General features: G+C 41.0%; 1 protein-coding gene across 1 annotated transcript; it reads left to right on the forward strand.

The window, feature by feature from the left end:
- Positions 1-1,314: 1,314 nt before the first annotated feature.
- Positions 1,315-16,239, forward strand: LOC148200406 (uncharacterized). The gene is made up of 7 exons (XM_088112938.1): positions 1,315-1,750; positions 2,093-2,439; positions 2,668-3,576; positions 4,360-4,500; positions 15,674-15,822; positions 15,967-15,989; positions 16,031-16,239. The coding sequence occupies exons 1-7, from the start codon at positions 1,315-1,317 to the stop codon at positions 16,237-16,239; spliced, it is 2,214 nt and encodes a 737-aa protein (XP_087969064.1).
- Positions 16,240-20,238: the final 3,999 nt, after the last annotated feature.

The raw sequence follows: 20,238 nt of genomic DNA on the forward strand, positions 1-20,238 counted from the left end.
GCAATGATCATCCGTTGTGGATGTGAGCAGATGGTGGTACGTCCCTGGAAGAAATGCTGGAAGAAGAAAATTTGAATGAAGCTAATCTGGTGGAGGTAGAAGTAAAGGCCGAGCCTTAGAGCGCTCGATAGATTAGAATTATGAATTGTTAGCTTAGTTGGACGTTCGGCTAAATATTTTGTAAAGCCGTTCGTCCTAATTATCTCTGAACACTATTTTGAGCGTACGTTACTTGTATCTAAAACCGTTCGTTATTTAGCGCTCGTTGTTTTGAGTTGTATATTGAAACTCTACAACCTTAAGCCGTTCGGCTTTTGAACTTGGTTAATTGTAAAGACTGCTTATTTACTGTTAATTGTAATTAATTCTAAATTATGGTAATTACTATATTTTGGGATGTTACATTAGTGGTATCAGAGCAGTTTTGTTCTATAAAAAGGACACTGTAGGATATGAGTGCACTGTGTTTTTGCTGTGTGCTTATTATATGTTTAGTGAGTTATTGTTTTTAACTCTTGAACAATTCTAACGCTCGTTTTCTGATGAACCAGAGAACCTATGGCGCCTAGACTTCCTCCTCCCCCGCCACCGAATGATACTGACGCGTCCAACAACGCTAGGCTGTTGGAATCCGTGATAGATAGGTTGCAACAGCAGAATAATACTCTGATGGAACAGAACGCCACTCTGATGCAGCAAAATCAGAACGCCATGCAGATTATGGAGGCCGCTCGCGCCAGTTCGGAAGCCACGCAGAGGCAATTGATGGACATTCTTGCTGCTACCAGAGGCACGCCAGGAGCGTCCTCTTCCAATGCCACCCAGCCCACTACAGAATGGAGTTTGGAAAGTTTTCTACAACATCATCCTGCCAAGTTCAATGGAAAGGGACTTCCGGATGCAGCGGATCAATGGCTAAGGGACATGGAGAGGATTTATGACGCCAAAAGGTGTCCAGACGACAACCGTTTGGCATTTACAGAATATTTATTAACTGATGAAGCTAGCCACTGGTGGACGAGCGCAAAAGCTCTTTTGACGGACGCCCAAACTCCCATCACTTGGGAAGTGTTTAGGAATAAATTTTATGAAGAATACTTTCCAGATAGCGTTCGGTTTGCAAAGGAAGTAGAGTTCCTTCAATTGGTCCAAGGAGGGATGTCTGTTTCTGAATATACGAACAAGTTCAAACACTTGGTTCGTTTTAACACAATGGCCACAAATGAAGAGTGGTAGTGCCGGAAGTTTGAGAACGGCTTGAGAAGTGATTTGAAGGTTATGATTTCAAGCTTGTGCATACGAACGTTTTCTGCCATGGTGGAGAGGGCCAAGGTGTTGGAGAAGAACATGGCCGAGGCGGAAAAGCACAAGAAGCAACATCAGGGTGTAAGGGGACCAATCGTAGCAAGGAATAATACCAGTCAGAGGAGATTCCCTTACGCTCGTCCAAATCAGCTCACGAACGCAAGCGGAACGCAAGCATTGGTTCCTGCCGGACAGTATGGGCAGCAAAGTGGTATTACTTGTTTTCAGTGTGGAGGGCCGCATTACCGTTCGTCATGCCCTCAGTTGGTGGGTGGAAAACATTGCACTCGTTGCGGAAGGAAGGGACATGTAGCGAACGAGTGCAACTCTGGAGGTCGAGCAGTAATGAGACCACCAAATGCTGGAAGGAATCAGCCAAGAGGGGGACGAGCTCAAGCAGTGGGACGAGTGTATGCGATCACTGGAGCGGAGGCAGCGAGCTCAGGTACGCTCGTCACTGGTACCTGCTTACTTCATGGAATACCTTGCTGTGTGTTGTATGATTCGGGGGCAACACACTCCTTCATCTCGAAGGCGTGCGTTGAAAAACTGGGGTTAGCAGCGAGTGAGATGCAGTTTGACCTGGTGGTGTCAACACCAGCCGCTAGTGAGGTTAGGACGTCTACCATGTGCGTTAGATGTCCTATTGAGGTAGAAGGGCGTAGATACATAGTGAATCTCATCTGTTTGCCTCTCAAAGATTTAGAGGTAATTTTGGGAATGGATTGGCTGAATACCAATCGCATTCTCATAGATTGTGGAGCTAAGGAGTTAATTTTTCCTGAAGAAGACGAAGAGGATTTGGGTGTGACGCTCGGCCAGTTGAAAGAAGATATTATGGAGGGCGCTGCTTGTTTCCTCATCATGACGCATGAAGACCAAGAGCTGGGAAAGTTGAGGCAAGAACGAACGTCCGTTATTGGCAGAAAAGAACGAACGTTCGTTATTGGCAGTAAGGAACGAACGTCCATTTTGGAGGAGTTTCAGGACGTTTTTCCAGAGGAAATACCTGGGTTACCTCCTGTTCGGGAAGTCGAATTCACCATTGATTTGGTGACGACAGCCGCACCTATCTCAGTTCAACCATACCGGATGGCGCCTGCAGAGTTGGTTGAACTTAAAAAGCAGATCGAAGCGTTGATGGAGAAGCAGTTTATTAGACCGAGCGTATCACCATGGGGAGCGCCTGTGCTCTTGGTGAAAAAGAAGGATGGCAGCTCTCGATTGTGCATAGATTACAGACAATTGAACAAGCTGACCATCAAAAACAAGTACCCGTTGCCAAGGATTGATGATTTGTTAGATCAACTGCATGGGGCAACGGTATTTTCAAAGATAGACTTGCGTTCGGGATATCATCAGATTAGGGTGAAAGAGGACGACATTCAGAAGACAGCGTTTAGGTCTCGTTATGGACACTACGAGTATGTAGTGATGCCATTTGGAGTGACGAACGCTCCTGCAGTGTTCATGGATTATATGAACCGCATCTTCAGACCTTACTTGGACAAGTTTGTGGTCGTCTTCATAGATGATATTCTCATCTACTCTAAGACACAAGCCGAGCATGAAGAACACTTGAGGGCAGTGTTGAGCGTGTTGAGAGAAAAGGAGTTGTATGCAAAACTGCCCAAGTGTGAATTTTGGATGAATGAGGTACAGTTTTTGGGCCATGTGGTCTCGGCTGAAGGTATTTCAGTGGATCCTTCTAAGGTGAGAGCAGTGTTGGATTGGAAGAGCCCGCGTTCGGTCACAGAAGTGAGAAGTTTCGTTGGGCTTGCTGGCTACTACAGACGCTTCATAGAGGGATTCGCCAAGATAGTGGCTCCGCTTACCCAATTGACTAGAAAGGATCAGCCGTTCGCTTGGACTGATCTGTGTGAGGAGCGTTTCCAGGAGCTGAAGGAAAAACTGACGAGCGCTCCAGTTTTGATAATTCCAGACACGACCAAACCTTTTGAAGTGTACTATGACGCGTCCCATCAAGGGTTGGGCTGTGTGCTTATGCAAGAGAGACGAGCGGTAGCATACGCGTCTCGTCAGTTGAAGATTCATGAACGCAATTATCCAACGCACGACCTGGAATTGGCAGCGGTCGTTTTTGCACTGAAGATTTGGAGGCATTATCTTTACGGATCAACGTTCCAAGTCTTCAGTGATCACAAGAGCCTCAAATATTTATTTGATCAAAAGGAGTTGAATATGAGGCAAAGACGTTGGTTGGAGTTCTTAAGAGATTATGAATTTGAGTTGCTTTATCACCCTGGAAAGGCCAATGTAGTGGCGGACGCTCTAAGCAGGAAGGCAATACATGTGTCGGTGATGATGGTGAAAGAGCTCGGTTTGGTTGAGAGTTTTAGAGATCTAAGGTTGCAGTTTGAGTTGGAGCCGAACAGCATTAAGTGCTGTAACCTTAGAATATCTAGTAACATCTTTGATCGGATTAGAATGAAGCAACGAGAGGATGAAGAGCTGGTGAAGATATTTAGCGCGCTCGGTTCAGAACGAGCCAAAGATTTCAATGCTGGGACGGACGGCCTACTGCGTTACATGGGTAGGACGTGCGTTCCCAATGATGGCGAACTGAAGCGGATCATATTGGAGGAAGCACATCACAGTCGTCTTAGCATACACCCCGGTATGACTAAGATGTACCAAGATCTTAGACGCTCGTTCTGGTGGCCTGGAATGAAGAGTGATGTCGCTCGTTTTGTGGCATCTTGCTTGACCTGTCAACGTGCAAAGGCTGAACACCAACGACCAGGCGGCTTGCTTCAACCATTGGAAATTCCAGAGTGGAAGTGGGACAGCATTTCTATGGATTTCGTGACCCATCTACCACGTACGGTTCGAAATCATGATTCAATCTGGGTAATCGTGGACAGATTAACAAAGAGCGCCCACTTCCTAGCAATAAATTTGAAGATGTCAATGACGAATTTGGCTAAATTGTACATCAAGGAGATCGTTCGTCTTCATGGAGTGCCTTCAAGCATAATTTCTGACCGAGACCCGAGATTCACATCTCGGTTTTGGCGATCGTTACAAGGCGAGTTGGGAAGCAAACTGCAGATGAGTTCAGCGTATCATCCTCAAACGGACGGTCAGTCCGAACGTACCATCCAGACGCTGGAAGATTTACTGAGGACGTGCGTCCTAGATCACTTGGGCGCCTGGGATGAAATACTGCCGCTAGTGGAGTTCACGTACAACAACAGTTTTCAAGCTAGCATTGGTATGGCGCCGTTTGAAGCTCTCTATGGAAGGAAATGCCGAACGCCACTTTGCTGGTTCCAGGAAGGAGAGAACGTGCTGACTGGACCTGAACTCATCCAGCAAACACTGACAAAGTGAAGTTGATCCAGGAGAGATTGAAGACGTCCCTGAGTAGGCAAAAATCTTATGCGGATAGAAGAAGGAGGCCATTGGAGTTTGCTGCAGGGGATCACGTATTCTTGAGACTCAACCCAATTACTGGAGTAGGCAGAGTCGTTCGTCCAAAGAAGCTGTCGCCAAAGTTCATAGGACCGTACCAGATTTTGAGAAAAATTGGACCAGTAGCTTATGAATTAGCATTGCCACCTCAATTATCAAATCTACATCCGGTCTTCCATGTGTCTCAACTCAGAAAGTATATAGCCAACCCCTCTCATGTATTAGAACTGGAAGACATTCACCTACAACCGGATCGAACGCTGGAGTTGCAACCAGTTCGTGTTGAGAACGTTCGCACAAAGTTACACAAAGGGAAGGACGTTCGTTTAGTAAAGATAGTGTGGGACGCTAAGACTGGCGACTCAACTTGGGAAGTAGAGAGTGCGATGAGAGACTTGTATCCCCACCTATTCACGGGTAAGTTTTAAATTTTCGAGGACGAAAATTTTTGCAGTTAGGGAGAATGTGAGACCCTGAAAATTACTCTGTAAATTTCCTGTCACATCACCATTAATGCACCCCTCAATCCATGCTTATCTCATTTTAAACCCATCTCCAAATCTGATAAACTCTCTGACATACACTGAAACCGCGCCCCTCATTCTCTGAAAACGCACATGGCTTCACATGCACACACGCCACGTGTTGCAGAAGAAGCTTCCAGTTCAGAATTTAGTGGGCACGTGTCAGCTTGGGGTACGTTCGCTCCAACGAACGTGAATTTCACAAAACTGGATTTCCTAGAATTCTCTCTCTTACCTGCACCACTCATCCTCTTCCTCAGAACTCAAATCCTTCATCTTCTCCAACCTCTCTCTAGAAACCTTAAAACTTCTCTCTACTGTTACTCATTCATCTCTTCTCCGTTTAACATTCAGAACCGTAGGAACGTTCCTTACGTCGTGAACTTCATTTTGGTCCGAATAACTTCAGATTCTGTTGACGGTAAGATTTCCAACTCATAAGCTCGTTTCTGGAATTCCTTCGAACCCAGATTCAGTTACATGCAAGGGCTTAAGTTGATATCGTTTACGTTTCTTTGGTTAGACTTAGTTGAAGAGAATAAGAAAGATCTTGGAGGGTAGAAAACCATAAGTTGGGCAAGTCCAAGTGATACTATTAGAACAAACACTGCTATCCAGGTAAGGGAAGCTTATATGTTTAATTTATACTGCATGTTGTATGATCTGAGTTGTATGCATGAAAATTATGAAGTTTGAGCTGTTATGAACGTTCTCTGATATTGGATATGATTTCTGGGTTGTTGAACTATATGTTGGTTTGATACGTATGAATGATGGGTGAATATTGTAATATATGAGTTTTAATATGTTGATTTTTGAATGTGAATTAATCTGGAAGTGAAAGTTATAAAGTTCATAGACTTGAGAATCATTTGAAGTATAAAGTATAGGTTAAAATGTTGAAATCTGGAAATTTGTTAAATTTGAGAAATCTGAAACTTAAATCATCCCCTTTGATAAATGACGCTCGTCATCGTACGGTCTTAGACCGTTCGGTTTCCCTTAAAATCACTTAGAATGGAAATCTTTCATTTGGAAAGAATTCTGCTCGAGAACGAGCGTCCCCATTTGGATGTCTGAGCGTTCGTTCAGCTCAGCTGTTATAAATATTTGAAACTTTATAAATACGTAACGCTCGGTCTTATACCGAAGCGTTCGCTCTTATAGCGTTCGGCCTTCTGTCGAACGGTCGTTCTTAATAGCGTTCGGCCTTACGTCGAACGTTCGTTCTTGATAGCGTTCGACCTTATGTCGAACGTTCGTCCTTTAGTAACGTTTGGTCTGATACCGAACGTTCGTTTAAATGACGCACGGTATTATACCGAAGCGTTCGTCTTAAACAGCGCTCGGTCTTATACCGAAGCGTTCGTCTTAAACAGCGCTCGGTCTGATACCGAAGCGTACGTTCAAAATAGCATTCGTTCCAACATTTGAATATTTATCATCTTACGTTCGTTCAAATACTGGCATCAGTTCATTTAATTGGTCAACCAGAGAGTTACGTCCGTCCATCCAGTACTGTATTTGGACGTTCGTCCTATTTTCTTCAAAGGACTGAACGTTCGTCCTTTTGTACTCTTAAAGTTAAAGATGAGATTGATTATGAATTATGATAAATTACAGTGCGAACGTTATATTAAGTGATTTTATGATTATGGAATTTGAACGAGCGTTCCAAGGAGGAACGTCTCAGATATGTTGAATATTGAATTGGTAAAGTATGACTGTGGTTAGCTAATGCTGGCTTGGTCCATCCTGATATTCCGTGATACTCATCTTCACGTAGAAGGGGGTAGTCATGTGTGGGAATGGCAGGAGGTTCTATTCCTTAGGGGTACTTTGGATAGAGCTAACCTCGAGTGGCAGCTGTTGAGTGTATCCCAGTTACTACATCACTCGGGTGCAAGGACGCCTGTAGCTACATGGTTCATACAGTCCGGACAGTCGTCTATTATATACTTATAAATTACTATGGTGGATTATGTTCAATTGTATGTTGTGCGTGTGCATTGAAATGTTGAACGTGTATGTTGGATGTATGAATTAAATATTATAAGCTTACCCTTTCGTTTTCCTTGTGTTGACAAATTGTCCATGTACGTTCGTCCTGTTTTGCAATGATCATCCGTTGTGGATGTGAGCAGATGGTGGTACGTCCCTGGAAGAAATGCTGGAAGAAGAAAATTTGAATGAAGCTAATCTGGTGGAGGTAGAAGTAAAGGCCGAGCCTTAGAGCGCTCGATAGATTAGAATTATGAATTGTTAGCTTAGTTGGACGTTCGGCTAAATATTTTGTAAAGCCGTTCGTCCTAATTATCTCTGAACACTATTTTGAGCGTACGTTACTTGTATCTAAAACCGTTCGTTATTTAGCGCTCGTTGTTTTGAGTTGTATATTGAAACTCTGCAACCTTAAGCCGTTCGGCTTTTGAACTTGGTTAATTGTAAAGACTGCTTATTTACTGTTAATTGTAATTAATTCTAAATTATGGTAATTACTATATTTTGGGATGTTACATTGCTTGTCTTTCTTACGTTTTTCTTATTTTTTTAAGATAAAAACATTTATTATGTATCTCTTTTTTGTTTTATTTTTTTTTCTCTTTACTTCTAAATTATAATGCAATACTTTTAAAATATCAATTATTTTTTAAAAAAGTTTTATCATAATTGTTCTTATGTTTAATAAACATACGGTTCACTGTAAGGACCATGTTTTCTTATCTTTATTTTAAAGGACCGCGATATTCCAACAACGCATATTTAATACTGTTTTGACAACGCCACGTGTCGTTGTTTGATTGGTTTGTTTTAAAAATAATTTTTTTTTAAAACCTACGAAACGGAAGTCCGTAACCCTTATTTTTACTGAAATTCCGAAAATAGCCCTTTCTCTGTTCCATTGGAAACGAAGGTGCGTTCTCTTGGAAGGTCGAAGGTCGCGTTTCGTGGCGCTTCACTTTGTTCTGTGTGCGTTCGTCTTCGAAGCTTCCATCTTCGCTGTCGTTGTCTCGCTCTCTCGCTCTATCATTTTTACTTTGTGTTAATCTCACTTATAATGACAAAAGTAGTGATTGAAAAATGAACGCAGCATTATAATAAGAATTTGAAAAGTACGAGACCATTTTCAGTAAAATTAATGGTAATTAATGGGAAGGAGTTGATCAAATTCTGAGTGGGGAGATGGGTGTTGGTCATTGATGTAAACGCAAGAAGTGTGGAGTGACCCATGAGTAGGGGGACGAAGTAGTGCAAGGGATGAGTCAGAGTGTTGAAAAAATGGTCTGGTAATCGTTTACAGAATCCTGGTAAACGATTACCCGATAGAAAATTGGATTTTGTACATAAAGTCCAACACAGGTAGTCAGCCAGGTGAACAGGGGTCACCATTGGAAAAAAAGCTCAGTTTTAGGCAGTTCTGCACCTGTCTGAGGCTGGTCCAGGTGTTTCAGTGGTGGGAGAGGGTGGTTGGTGATGTGATGTGTGTCCAAGGAGTGTGGGGTGACCCCTCATCAGTTGGAGGAGCAACCTCTGCAAGGGATGAGTGAGGGTGTTGAAAAAAGGGTCTGGTAATTGTTTACAGCATCCCTGTAAACGATTACCCGAGACAAAACTGGATTTTGTACAGAAAGTCCAACACAGGTACTCAGTCAGGTGAACAGGGGTCACCATTGGAAAAAAAAGGTGAGTTTTAGGCACTTCTGCACCTGTCTGAGGCTGGTCCAGGTGTTTCAGTGGTGGGAGAGGGCGGTTGGTGATGTGATGTGAGTCCAAGGACTGTGGGGTGACCCCTCATCAGTTGGAGGAGCAAGCTCTGCAAGGGATTTGTTGACCAAAAAACCATACAAGTGAATTTAAGGGTCATTACTGGTTGGGAGGTTATGTTTGATGACCCCAAGAAGTGGGGAAGAAGTCATTCTTACTGAGGGGACCAAGTTGGACAAGTGCAGAGCTAATCGTTTACAGTGGCCTCGTAAACGATTACACGAGAGAAATCACTGTTTTGTACAGAAAGTTGAACTGAAGTAGTCAGTTGTAGTGTCCTGGGTGATCATTGGCAAAAACTGTTAATTTAAAGCACAAGTCCACTTGTATTTACTTGGTGTTGGTGTTTGACTGGTGGTAGAGGGTGGTAGGTGATGGGAGGTGACCCCAAGAAGTGGAAAAGAAGCCATTCTTACTGACGGGACCAAGTTGGACAAGTGCAGACCCAATCTGCAGAAAAAACACTATGGTAATCGTTTACAGTATCCTTGTAATCGATTACAGTGTCAAAAAAGGTGTAAACTTGATTTCTAAGGCATAATTTGAAAGGTCTTTGAGTATAGATTCCAACAAAACAAGAATCAACTCATTTGGAGTTCGGTGGAGAAAGTTATGAGCAAAAGAACAAGCAAAGGTCAGAGTTGGCAAAAATATATGAAACGCTAACTTGAAAGAATAAACTGTACCAACTCAGATGTCCAAAAATTACAAATTAGTAGTCATTGGAAAGATTTTTGAGTCTAGTTTCTAATAAAAAAAGAATCACATCATTTGGAAGTCGGTGGGAAAAGTTATCAGTAAAATAGCCAGCAAAGGTCAAAGTTGACAGCATGTTATCTCACCCAAGTTGCTCATCTCATAAACATTGTTTTTTTCCTTCATCATGGGGTGCCAAAACATCACTTCCCACCACTGAAACACCAGGACCAGCCTAAGAAAAGTGCAAAAGTGCTTAAAACTCACCTTTTTGGCCAATGGTGACCTCAGTTCACCTGACTGAGTACCTGTGTTGGACTTTCGGTACAAAATACAGTTTTGTCTCGGGTAATCGTTTACAGTGTCCTTGTAATCGATTACAGTGTCAAAAAAGGTGTAAACTTGATTTCTAAGGCATAATTTGAAAGGTCTTTGAGTATAGATTCCAACAAAACAAGAATCAACTCATTTGGAGTTCGGTGGAGAAAGTTATGAGCAAAAGAACAAGCAAAGGTGAGAGTTGGCAAAAATATATGAAACGCTAACTTGAAAGAATAAACTGTACCAACTCAGATGTCCAAAAAATACAAATTAGTATTCATTGGAAAGATTTTTGAGTCTAGTTTCTAATAAAAAAAGAATCACATCATTTGGAGGTCGGTGGAAAAAGTTATCAGTAAAATAGCCAGCAAAGGTCAAAGTTGACAGCATGTTATCGCACCCAAGTTGCTCATCTCATAAACATTGTTTTTTTCCTCCATCATGGGGTGCCAAAACATCACTTCCCACCATTGAAACACCAGGACCAGCCTAAGAAAAGTGCAAAAGTGCTTAAAACTCACCTTTTTGGCCAATGGTGACCTCAGTTCACCTGACTGAGTACCTGTGTTGGACTTTCTGTACAAAATCCAGTTTTGTCTCGGGTAATCGTTTACAATGATGCTGTAAACGATTACCAGACCCTTTTTTCAACACCCTCACTCATCCCTTGCAGAGGTTGCTCCTCCAACTGATGAGGGGTCACCCCACACTCCTTGGACACACATCACATCACCAACCACCCTCTCCCACCACTGAAACACCTGGACCAGCCTCAGACAGGTGCAGAACTGCCTAAAACTGAGCTTTTTTTCCAATGGTGACCCCTGTTCACCTGGCTGACTACCTGTGTTGGACTTTATGTACAAAATCCAATTTTCTCTCGGGTAATCGTTTACCTGTAAACGATTACCAGACCATTTTTTCAACACTCTGACTCATCTCTTGCACTACTTCGTCCCCCTACTCATGGGTCACTCCACACTTCTTGCGTTTACATCAATGACCAACACCCATCTCCCCACTCAGAATTTGATCAACTCCTTCCCATTAATTACCATTAATTTTACTGAAAATGGTCTCGTACTTTTCAAATTCTTATTATAATGCTGCGTTCATTTTTCAATCACTACTTTTGTCATTATAAGTGAGATTAACACAAAGTAAAAATGATAGAGCGAGAGAGCGAGACAACGACAGCGAAGATGGAAGCTTCGAAGACGAACGACAGAGCGAGAGAGCGAGACACAATATGGAAGGGTTGAACGAACTTCTTTCCCACCCGAAACCGCCCAAACCCAATTCTTTAAATTTTAACGAGACAGCGAGAGAGCGAGAGAGCGACAAGGGTTGAACGAACGTCTTTCCCACCCTAAACCGCGAAACCCAATTCTTCAAATTTTAACCTCGAAATCCCAAAATACCCCTCGCCCCGTAACCCTTTCTCTGTTTTATTTTCAATTTATTTGGCCAATCAAGAGCTGACACGTGGCGTTGTTAAATCTGTGTCAAAATTTCGTTGTCCAAATAACATTTTCCAATGCAAAATGTTAGTTAATATGTTAATAGATGGCTTCTTTGAAAGGTTTCCGTAATTAATTTCATGTTTGAGACCTTTATTATCAGTTCTTTAGTTAATTAAGTTTATGTTTGAATAATTTATAGAAATAATTCGATTAAAAATAAGGTTCCTTTAATTAATTTTATGTTTCAAACTTTCGTAGATAGAAATACTCGAAGTGTAATGGTTTGATTTTCAATTTTCGATAATTATTCTTTTTTGTCATCCCAAAAGAATAAAGGAAAAATATTAGGGAAATTTATTACTTTTCCCAAAAAAATAAAAAATTATACTTTAATTATTTATATATTTTTTCTTCATTTTTATTATATAAAAAATATATAATTTAAAAAATTAAAAAAATATGTAAAGAAATAAGAGTTGAAGGATTATATAATTTTTTCTTAGTTGGGAAAGTATAGAGTTATTTTTAAATAATGAATTATGTATTATATTAAGTATTATACTAAGTAATTATTATTGACAACATATTAAGGTTTCTTATATCTTTTAGTCTGAAAAAATGAAATTTTTCCTTACTCAATTTTATTCTCTCTTAATTTTGTTTTATAGTTCATGGTAAAGAAAAAAATCAAACTGAATTAGTATTTATTATTTATTTTATCGAGATTTGGAGTATGAATCTAGGAGTTAACTAGCTTGAATTTTATTGAAAGTTGGGATGAGATTCCTTCTTATTTAAGGAGAAGATTTACTTACGTTTAAGTCAATAAAAAAAATTTAAAATATATAAATATGAATATGACATATGTGAGTTTTAAGTAATTTTTTTAAAAAAAATTATATTTATAAGATTACATATATTATAGATCTAAATTATCATTAAAATAATATTTAAAATAATAATAATAATAAAATATTCATAGTGAATAAAAATTCTAATATCAAAATGTCAAAATTAATTATAATAAGAAAATATTATCTTAATAGTCGACTTAGTGAATGTAACATCCCGATTATATAATAATAAATATTACATAATAAAGATGTCATCATTCAAATATAGAGAACAGTCAGAACACGACGTGTAATTTAAGTGTGAAATTACAGCCATCCAGACATATAGAAACAGAAATTTAAACTTAAACAGTTTAAAGAGTCGAACACTACACGTGTTCAGATGTGAAATTCCTAAGAAAACTACTCTGCAACATTAGCAACCTCCAGCTCTTGATCCAAAGGACTCTCCTCGACAGCATCTGCTCCCATCCAAGCGGATGATCATCGCCAAAGAAATATATCCAAATTGGCACACAACACAAACAATGCAAGGGTGAGCTAGATATAAAAAGCATGTTATACATACCGCACATTTAATTCATGCAATCATTCATATATTCATATAAAAGAACAATTAAAGCATACTCATTGATCCATATTTCACACCCTTCCATGACATGTAAACATTCATCCACACATGGTAAACTGACATCACAAGACTTGTTACTTTATACCCCGACTTGTTCCTTTATAGACCGACTCGTCCGGACTAGAATGATTACCGAGCTATGGCGGGTCTTGCACTCGTGGTGGCTTTATGAAATTTGGGCACTCCCGCCCTGGCACTCCCGCCTTGTGAAACTTTAGGCACTACCGCCTGGTGGAACTTTAGGCACTACCGCCTGGTGAAACATTTGGGCACTCCCGCCCGGCCACAATCACGAGGTTAATCCGTTATTACTCACCTTGGATCATATGGAAGCATCCAAGACTAGGACCTCCTGCTACTCCTCACCACATGTTCAATCCTCTCTACATGAAAAGAAAGACCATTGGAGATTCAGGATGACCCCCAAAACTGAGCTACCATGTAATCATTCTATACAACCCCAAAACACCACCATGTATCCTCTCCATGAGGATCATGGAATTACGTTCATGAATCATACTGTTACTTTAAACCTTATCCCAAGTCATGAATAACTAGATACCTCCATAATATCACATTAAATCCAACGTATTTCATACATTCACATAAATCCCCTTTACAGTATATATTTTCCAAACATTTTGCACATAATTCAATTCAAGAGAAATGACCTTAAAACCATCACCATTTGCAACCATTGGATGGACGAACACTATTCACCGAGCGTTATAAACCGAACGCAAACTATGCCAATTGAACGAACGCTCAGACAATTTGGACGAACGCTAAAACCGAACGCTGAATCATTAGGCTGAACGCTAAAACCGAACGTCATATTGGATTCAACACTATGTGGCCGAACGCTGATTGATACTTAGGACGAACGCTATTTACTAACAGGCCGAACGCTATTTCACTGATCACACCATTAGGCCGAACGCTTATATTGACACTTAGGACGAACGCTAATAGATTTAACAAAATTTGACCGAACGCTAAAACAGAACGCTTGAACACAATTAGGCCGAACGTCATATTGGATTCAACACAATTTGGCCGAACGCTAAAAACCGAACGTCCTATTGGATTCAACACTTATTTGGCCGAACGCTAAAATATCAAGGCCGAACCTCATTTGGACGAACGGACGTTATCAGTTCCTAGGCCGAACGCTCACATCACAATCATACCAATGTCGAACGCTCAAGAGGGAAACCTAAGAACACTAAATTAAGAACGAACGCTTATACTGTCTAATACACCAAAAACGAACGTTTACGATTCAAACTTAGAATATCAAATGAAGACCGAACGCTACTCTCACTAATTCACCAAAACGGACGTTCAAGCTCTTAAACTAAGAATATCAAATTATACTAATACACCCAAAGGCCGAACGTTCCAGATTTACACCTAAGAATATCAAATTTAGATCGCACGCTTAAATCACTGAAACCTCAAAACCGAACGCTCAGAATTGCTAATACAGAAACTAGACCGAACGCTCATTAATCCACTAAAACCGAACCTTTTAAATTTGAAACCTAAGAATTCATATCAAGGACGAACGACTGCAATCGCCAATATCCAATACCGAACGCTCAAGATCACTCTCTGTAATTACTGATTTAGGGACGAACTCTCAGGATTGAAATTTAATTTTACCAATATAAGAACGAACGTTCACACTAATATACCAAGACCGAACGTTCGGGATTACTTCATCAGAATACAATTTTGAGGACGAATGTCTAAATTACTAATTCCTGTATACAGATGGGACGAACGTCTAATATATCACTGTAAACGAACGAACGCTCGTTAACACAGAACCGAACGCTCAGGTTATTTTGGCCGACCACTAATTGGTCGATCCATTTGGACGAACGTCCAATTTGGAGCCAAATTGGACGAACGCGCGATCTGCAGAATTCTGCAGAATCGTACCAGATTTCCAGAAAACCCAGAAATCCAAATTTTTCATCCCTTCCTTCCCAGATTTGCATCAAACACAACATATATCATCAATCAAACAAAAGATCTAGCTCCCCTTACCTCTTGAAGACTTTCTTGAATATATCTCCAAAGGATTTGATCTCCCTCCAACTCCAAAAGCTCTCTACTTCTCCTCTCCCAGAACTTGCAGTACCAAGGCCTTCTCCCAATTCCAGAACTCTCAACTTCACCTCTCACAGAATTTTGCAGCAAGGATAACACTCTCTAAGTGCAGAACCCATACCCCTTTTATCTCCTACGCGTGTGCTTGTTGAATGGTGCCAGCAAAGAGGAAGAAAAACTGGACGTTTGACTCCCTTATTTTCCACATAAAACAAAGGGTAGCGATATTCCAACAACGCAAATTTGACAACGCCACGTGTCAACTTTTAAGTGGACGTAATTTGAATGTTATTTGTAATTAAAAATCTGATTTGGAGGGGCAGAAGTTAGGATTCCGAAAGTGCCCTCTTCATTTTCGAACTGTAACTTCTGTCGTTATCAACCTATTCTCTCTCCATTTTAGGGATTTGAAATTCATTTGAACTTCTCTCTTCATAACTGTTGTTCGTCCTCCATTGTAAGGGTTTCGTTTGTTTTGAAGATCTCTCTGTCCCGCTTCCCTGTGACCATTTCTTTGGTTTGAATCTCTGTGGACATTGGGTTTGTTTGTTTGAGTTGTAGATCACCGTTGTCTCCTTCGGTGTCTCTGTGAACTCGTCTTCTTTGTTTGAGTTGGAGATTACGCTTGTCTCGTTCGGTGTCGATTTTATCGAAGTTGTTACCTTTTTTGTGCAATGGGTTCGTCCGGTGACAATGGTTCTTCGAACAAGGTATGAACTTTTTCATGTTTCCGTATTCGTATTTTGGGGTTGGGTTTTTGGTCTTGCATCTGTTCGTCATTTTTTTGATGTTTTTTACTTTTGGGTTGTGACTTACGTTGGTTATTTGTATCAAAAAACAATTGTTTTTTGCAGTTGTTTGTGTATATGTGTTGCAGGTAAATTTGTTACATGGATTGTTTGTTGGTTGTCAATTTAGATGATTTGAAGAAACAAGAAAAATCAACAATCAATAGAAAACACATAAAAGTTATTAATGATGCTTTAGAGGAACAAGATGCTGTAATTGAAGAATTTGAAGAAGAGTTATCTGCATTGCAGGCTAAGCTGCTTGAAGAGAAGAATAAAGATGAAGGTGGTTACACTGTAACCAACATGATTTTTACAATAACTTTGAATGTGAAGTGAAGGAGGAGTTTACAGGTTGTTTATAGGTTTACAAGTGAGGTCCTGCACCATTGACACAGGACAGATGCACTTGTAATCGATTATTGGGACCGTGTAATCGCTTACCAGGAAAAAACTCCCCTTTTGTGCTGAAAGTTGAGAAGAACTACCCAGGCCTGACTTAAGCACTCCCCAGGGTTATTTTGGAGTCCTTTTGACTGTGTTTTGAAGGTTTTTTGGATGGATCATTATTAGAATACTTCAAGTTGGAATACTTCAATATTAAACAAATAAAAAAGGAAAAATAAAGGGTATTGAGTAATGAAAAATTATAACAATATTAACAACCACATAGATTAATAGGAAAACGTAACAACAGTTCAACAAACCATAAGTTTTGAAATTAAAAAGTACACAACAGTATTAGAAAACGTACATAACAGTTCATCATACATTGCTGCACTAAACAACTCATGACCATTAAACTCAGTCAATCTCTTTAGGCTCGACACTAAAACACCAAACATTATTAAACCGAATACTATTAACTAGAAACTATTTGGACGAACGCTCAAAGATAAAGCCTCCTCGAGACCCAACGCTGCCTATGACGGAAACTATTAGGACGAACGTTTATAGTCTGCGTCGAATACCTAGATCACTTAACCGAACACATAGAGTACAGACCGAACGTCTAGAACCTTGGCCGAATGATCTCGACTTAACCAAACAGTATTAAATCAAAATCTGACCGAACGGTACTAAATCCATTCTGACCGTTCGGTACTAAATCAAATCCTGAGAGTACTAATTTTATCCGAGCGCTAAAATTTCTAATACACTAAAACCGAACGTTCATGATCCAACCTTAAGAATATCAATTTATAACCGAACGTTCAAGATCTAAATTTACGAATATCAATTTAAGACCGAACGCACACTAATACATCAAAACCGAACGTGAATATCAAATTAATACCGAACGCTCATGATTGCAACCTAAGAATACCACGTGAAGACCGAACGCTCAGGATTGCTTCATGAGAATACTAAATTAAGGACGAATGCCTAAAATCACTAATTCACTGGATACTGTTTGGACGAATGTCTAATATATTACTAACTTTACCTAAGGACGAACGCGAACGCTCGTTACCTTAGAACACAAAACCGAACGCTCATGCTATTTTGGCCGACCACTAATTGGTCGAGCAAATTGGACGAACGTCCAATTTTGACTAACCAAAATTGAACGTACGCGCGTTCTGCAGAATTCTACAGAATCGCATCAGATTTTTCCAGAAACCAGAAACCCCATTTTCATCCCCTTCCATTTCTCAGTGCCAAGCCCACTTAAGGAGATGATGATGGAGGTTTCCTGGTGGTGGCTGGAGCACTTCCAGGTGGAGAGACCCACCACCAACTGCTGCTGCCCACTTTTGCTGAACGTAATTTGGGTTCCTTATCACCCCTCCGGTAAGCAACTTTGCAGCTAGCATAATATATTAGGATCCCCTGATTAATTGGGAGGTTACAGTAACTTGGTGTTATTTGATTCTTTCCGAGTCAGAGTGGGTGAGCGGTGGCTGACTTAGTGCAGATTTGGTAACAGGAAACCTAGGTTAATCTGGTTTGGAGAGGTATGATAAGGGGAGAGAGGTTTTATGGTTCGGGAACGAGAATTCCCTGTTGTTTTACTGCAGAATCGCTAAAGGAAATAGGTGTACTGAGCTTGTGACAAAACCACTCGCTAACCAAAGAGGAAGGAACAATGCACCTAAGCGACGAAGGAACAACGGTGCCAGCGGAAAAACGAGAGCTTTGGAGAAATGGCGCACAGAAAGCACTTCAATGGCGTAGAGAGAGAGAGACGACTTCCTCCAAAGACACTGGTGGACCCAAGCGACGGAAGAACAACGGTGGACAGAGACACCACTTCAATGACAGAGAGAGTTTCAAAGGAAGGAACTTCAATGACGGAGATAGAGTTTTGAAGGATATTTCGGTGAAGGGGGAGAGAAAGTTTCGAAAAGGGGGAGAGAGAGTTTCAGAGGGGGAAAGAGAGTTTCGAAAAAGAGGAAAGAGACTTTTGCAGGGTTTCTGAAAAGCGCCAAAAAGTTTCTGAAAATTATTCCAAAAATGCCCTCCAAAACAATGAATCTTTAAACAAAATTTAATAAAAACAACCAATGACAGTGAGACACGTGTTGTTGTCAAATTGTTGTCAAAAATCTGTTGTTGAAGAAACGTTTTCCTTTTGCATTCTTCTTTATTTTTCTTTGAAAGTATAAATTAAATTCCTCTGCACACTTCTTTTGTTTATTGTGTTGTGTTTTGGACGGGGTGTTTCCTGTGTCATACATATACCCACACATAAGCTTCTCTTGCTTCTTTCTTGTTTTCTCTCTGCCAATTCAAATTGCTCCTTTCTCGGGAAAATCTTCACGCTCGTTTTCCCGGGATTTCTCGTTCCGCGTTCCTGTTAATCGTTTTCGCGATCGGAACCAAGGTTTCAATCTCTGTTCAATTCCCTTGCCTTTCCGTTTGCTCGTGAGTTCTCAAAAGGTTAAGAAAAAACCCACTCAGGCATTCGTTCTTTCATTCCCTAGCGGCTTCATTGTTCGATTCAGGGTTTAATAAAATAAATTCACTCTCTCGCGGTTCGCAGAGCGTTTCAAGATTTAATACTCGGGCCATTGCCAGGATATATTGCGAATTTGGCTAAGCCTCGTGAGTTTGGGGTTCGGATTGCACAATTCTTGGCGACGGCGTTTCGATTCGAATGCAATTAGGGTTTCGAGGCGCGCGAATTCGTTGATGTGGATGATTGCAGCGGCATGATAGTTAAGCGGACGATGAAAGCCGAAGCGCCGAACCTGAAAAGATGTAAGATTGACGGTACCGAGAATGCGATTCAGAAGAAGCGTAGGGTGAACGGGTTGTTCTCGCTGGGAGTGTCGGGGGATGCTGAATATTTCAGCAGTGGTTCTGGTTCTTGGAGTAGTGAAGGATCGTATTGGGGTGGCGGTGGTGAGGTTCAGTCGAATTCAAATTCTTTTCTGTTCAATGGGAAAATGGTTGTACTATAGGATACCTAATCCTCCAACGGTCGACCAATAACCCGACGACATACGACCACATGGCGTTGTCGACCGCTTGGTGCACGACGTACGACCACATGGCGTTGTCGACCACTTGATGATCGACAATCGAATGAGATCCGTATGACAAGTCGCCCACTTATGTCGACATGCGAGATGACCGACATATAGAACACGACATCGTAGTCTATCGGTTACAGATAAACAGTTACATATAATTAGCTAACTAACGCCGCGAATCACGGAAATAGGTGACTCAGTATCAGCACACGATCTAGCAGTTATAACTTCTACACAGTCAACTTCAGTAACTGACCGGATTATCAGGTAACCGGATTATCAGGTAACCGGATTATCAGGTAACGGTTTATTTTACTACTTTAAATACACACAGCATACCAGAAAAAAGGTACTTTTTTCCCTAAGGAGAATTAAGAGAGGATTTCTTGATCTAATCACCCTCACTGACTTGAGCGTCGGAGTGCCTTTGCAGGTACCCAGCCCACCTTTACCCAAAGAACAGAGCGTAGAAAGAGAGAGGAAACATCATCACAGAGTTCACAAGAAGAGGCAGTCCGGTTTTATTTGGTTTGTATTTCGGTCTCCACATCTCTACTGAAACATTTTGGCGCCCACCGTGGGGCCGAGACTTAACATCCCAGCGACGACCACCGGAGCTATGGAAGACGTCAACACTCGCGCTTTGATCCAGCAATTGCAAACCCAGATCGAAGCACAAGCACAAACTATACGGGAGCAGCAGGAACTCCAGCGCAAGCAGGCGGAGGAGCTGGCGGCACTGAGGGCGCAACGCCCACCGCCAGAACAATCTGCCTCTAATCGGTAGGATAATAATGGATCGAGTCACCATGGAAAACCATCAGACCACTTCGATGGGGGGAGGAAAGGGCCTACTTCG

This window comes from Vigna umbellata, chromosome 4 (genome assembly GCF_029865625.1).
Source record: "Vigna umbellata cultivar VRB3 chromosome 4, Vumbellata_1.0, whole genome shotgun sequence".
NCBI classification, from domain to species: Eukaryota; Viridiplantae; Streptophyta; class Magnoliopsida; order Fabales; family Fabaceae; genus Vigna; species Vigna umbellata.

Bases quoted from the DNA above. Each gene is read 5' to 3' on its own strand.
- LOC148200406 (XM_088112938.1), top strand. From the start codon at position 1,315: ATGGTGGAGAGGGCCAAGGTGTTGGAGAAGAACATGGCCGAGGCGGAA. The intron at 1,751-2,092 runs GTACGCTCGTCA...TTTTTCCTGAAG, and splicing joins AGCGGAGGCAGCGAGCTCAG to AAGACGAAGAGGATTTGGGT. The intron at 15,823-15,966 runs GTATGAACTTTT...TGTTTTTTGCAG, and splicing joins ACAATGGTTCTTCGAACAAG to TTGTTTGTGTATATGTGTTG.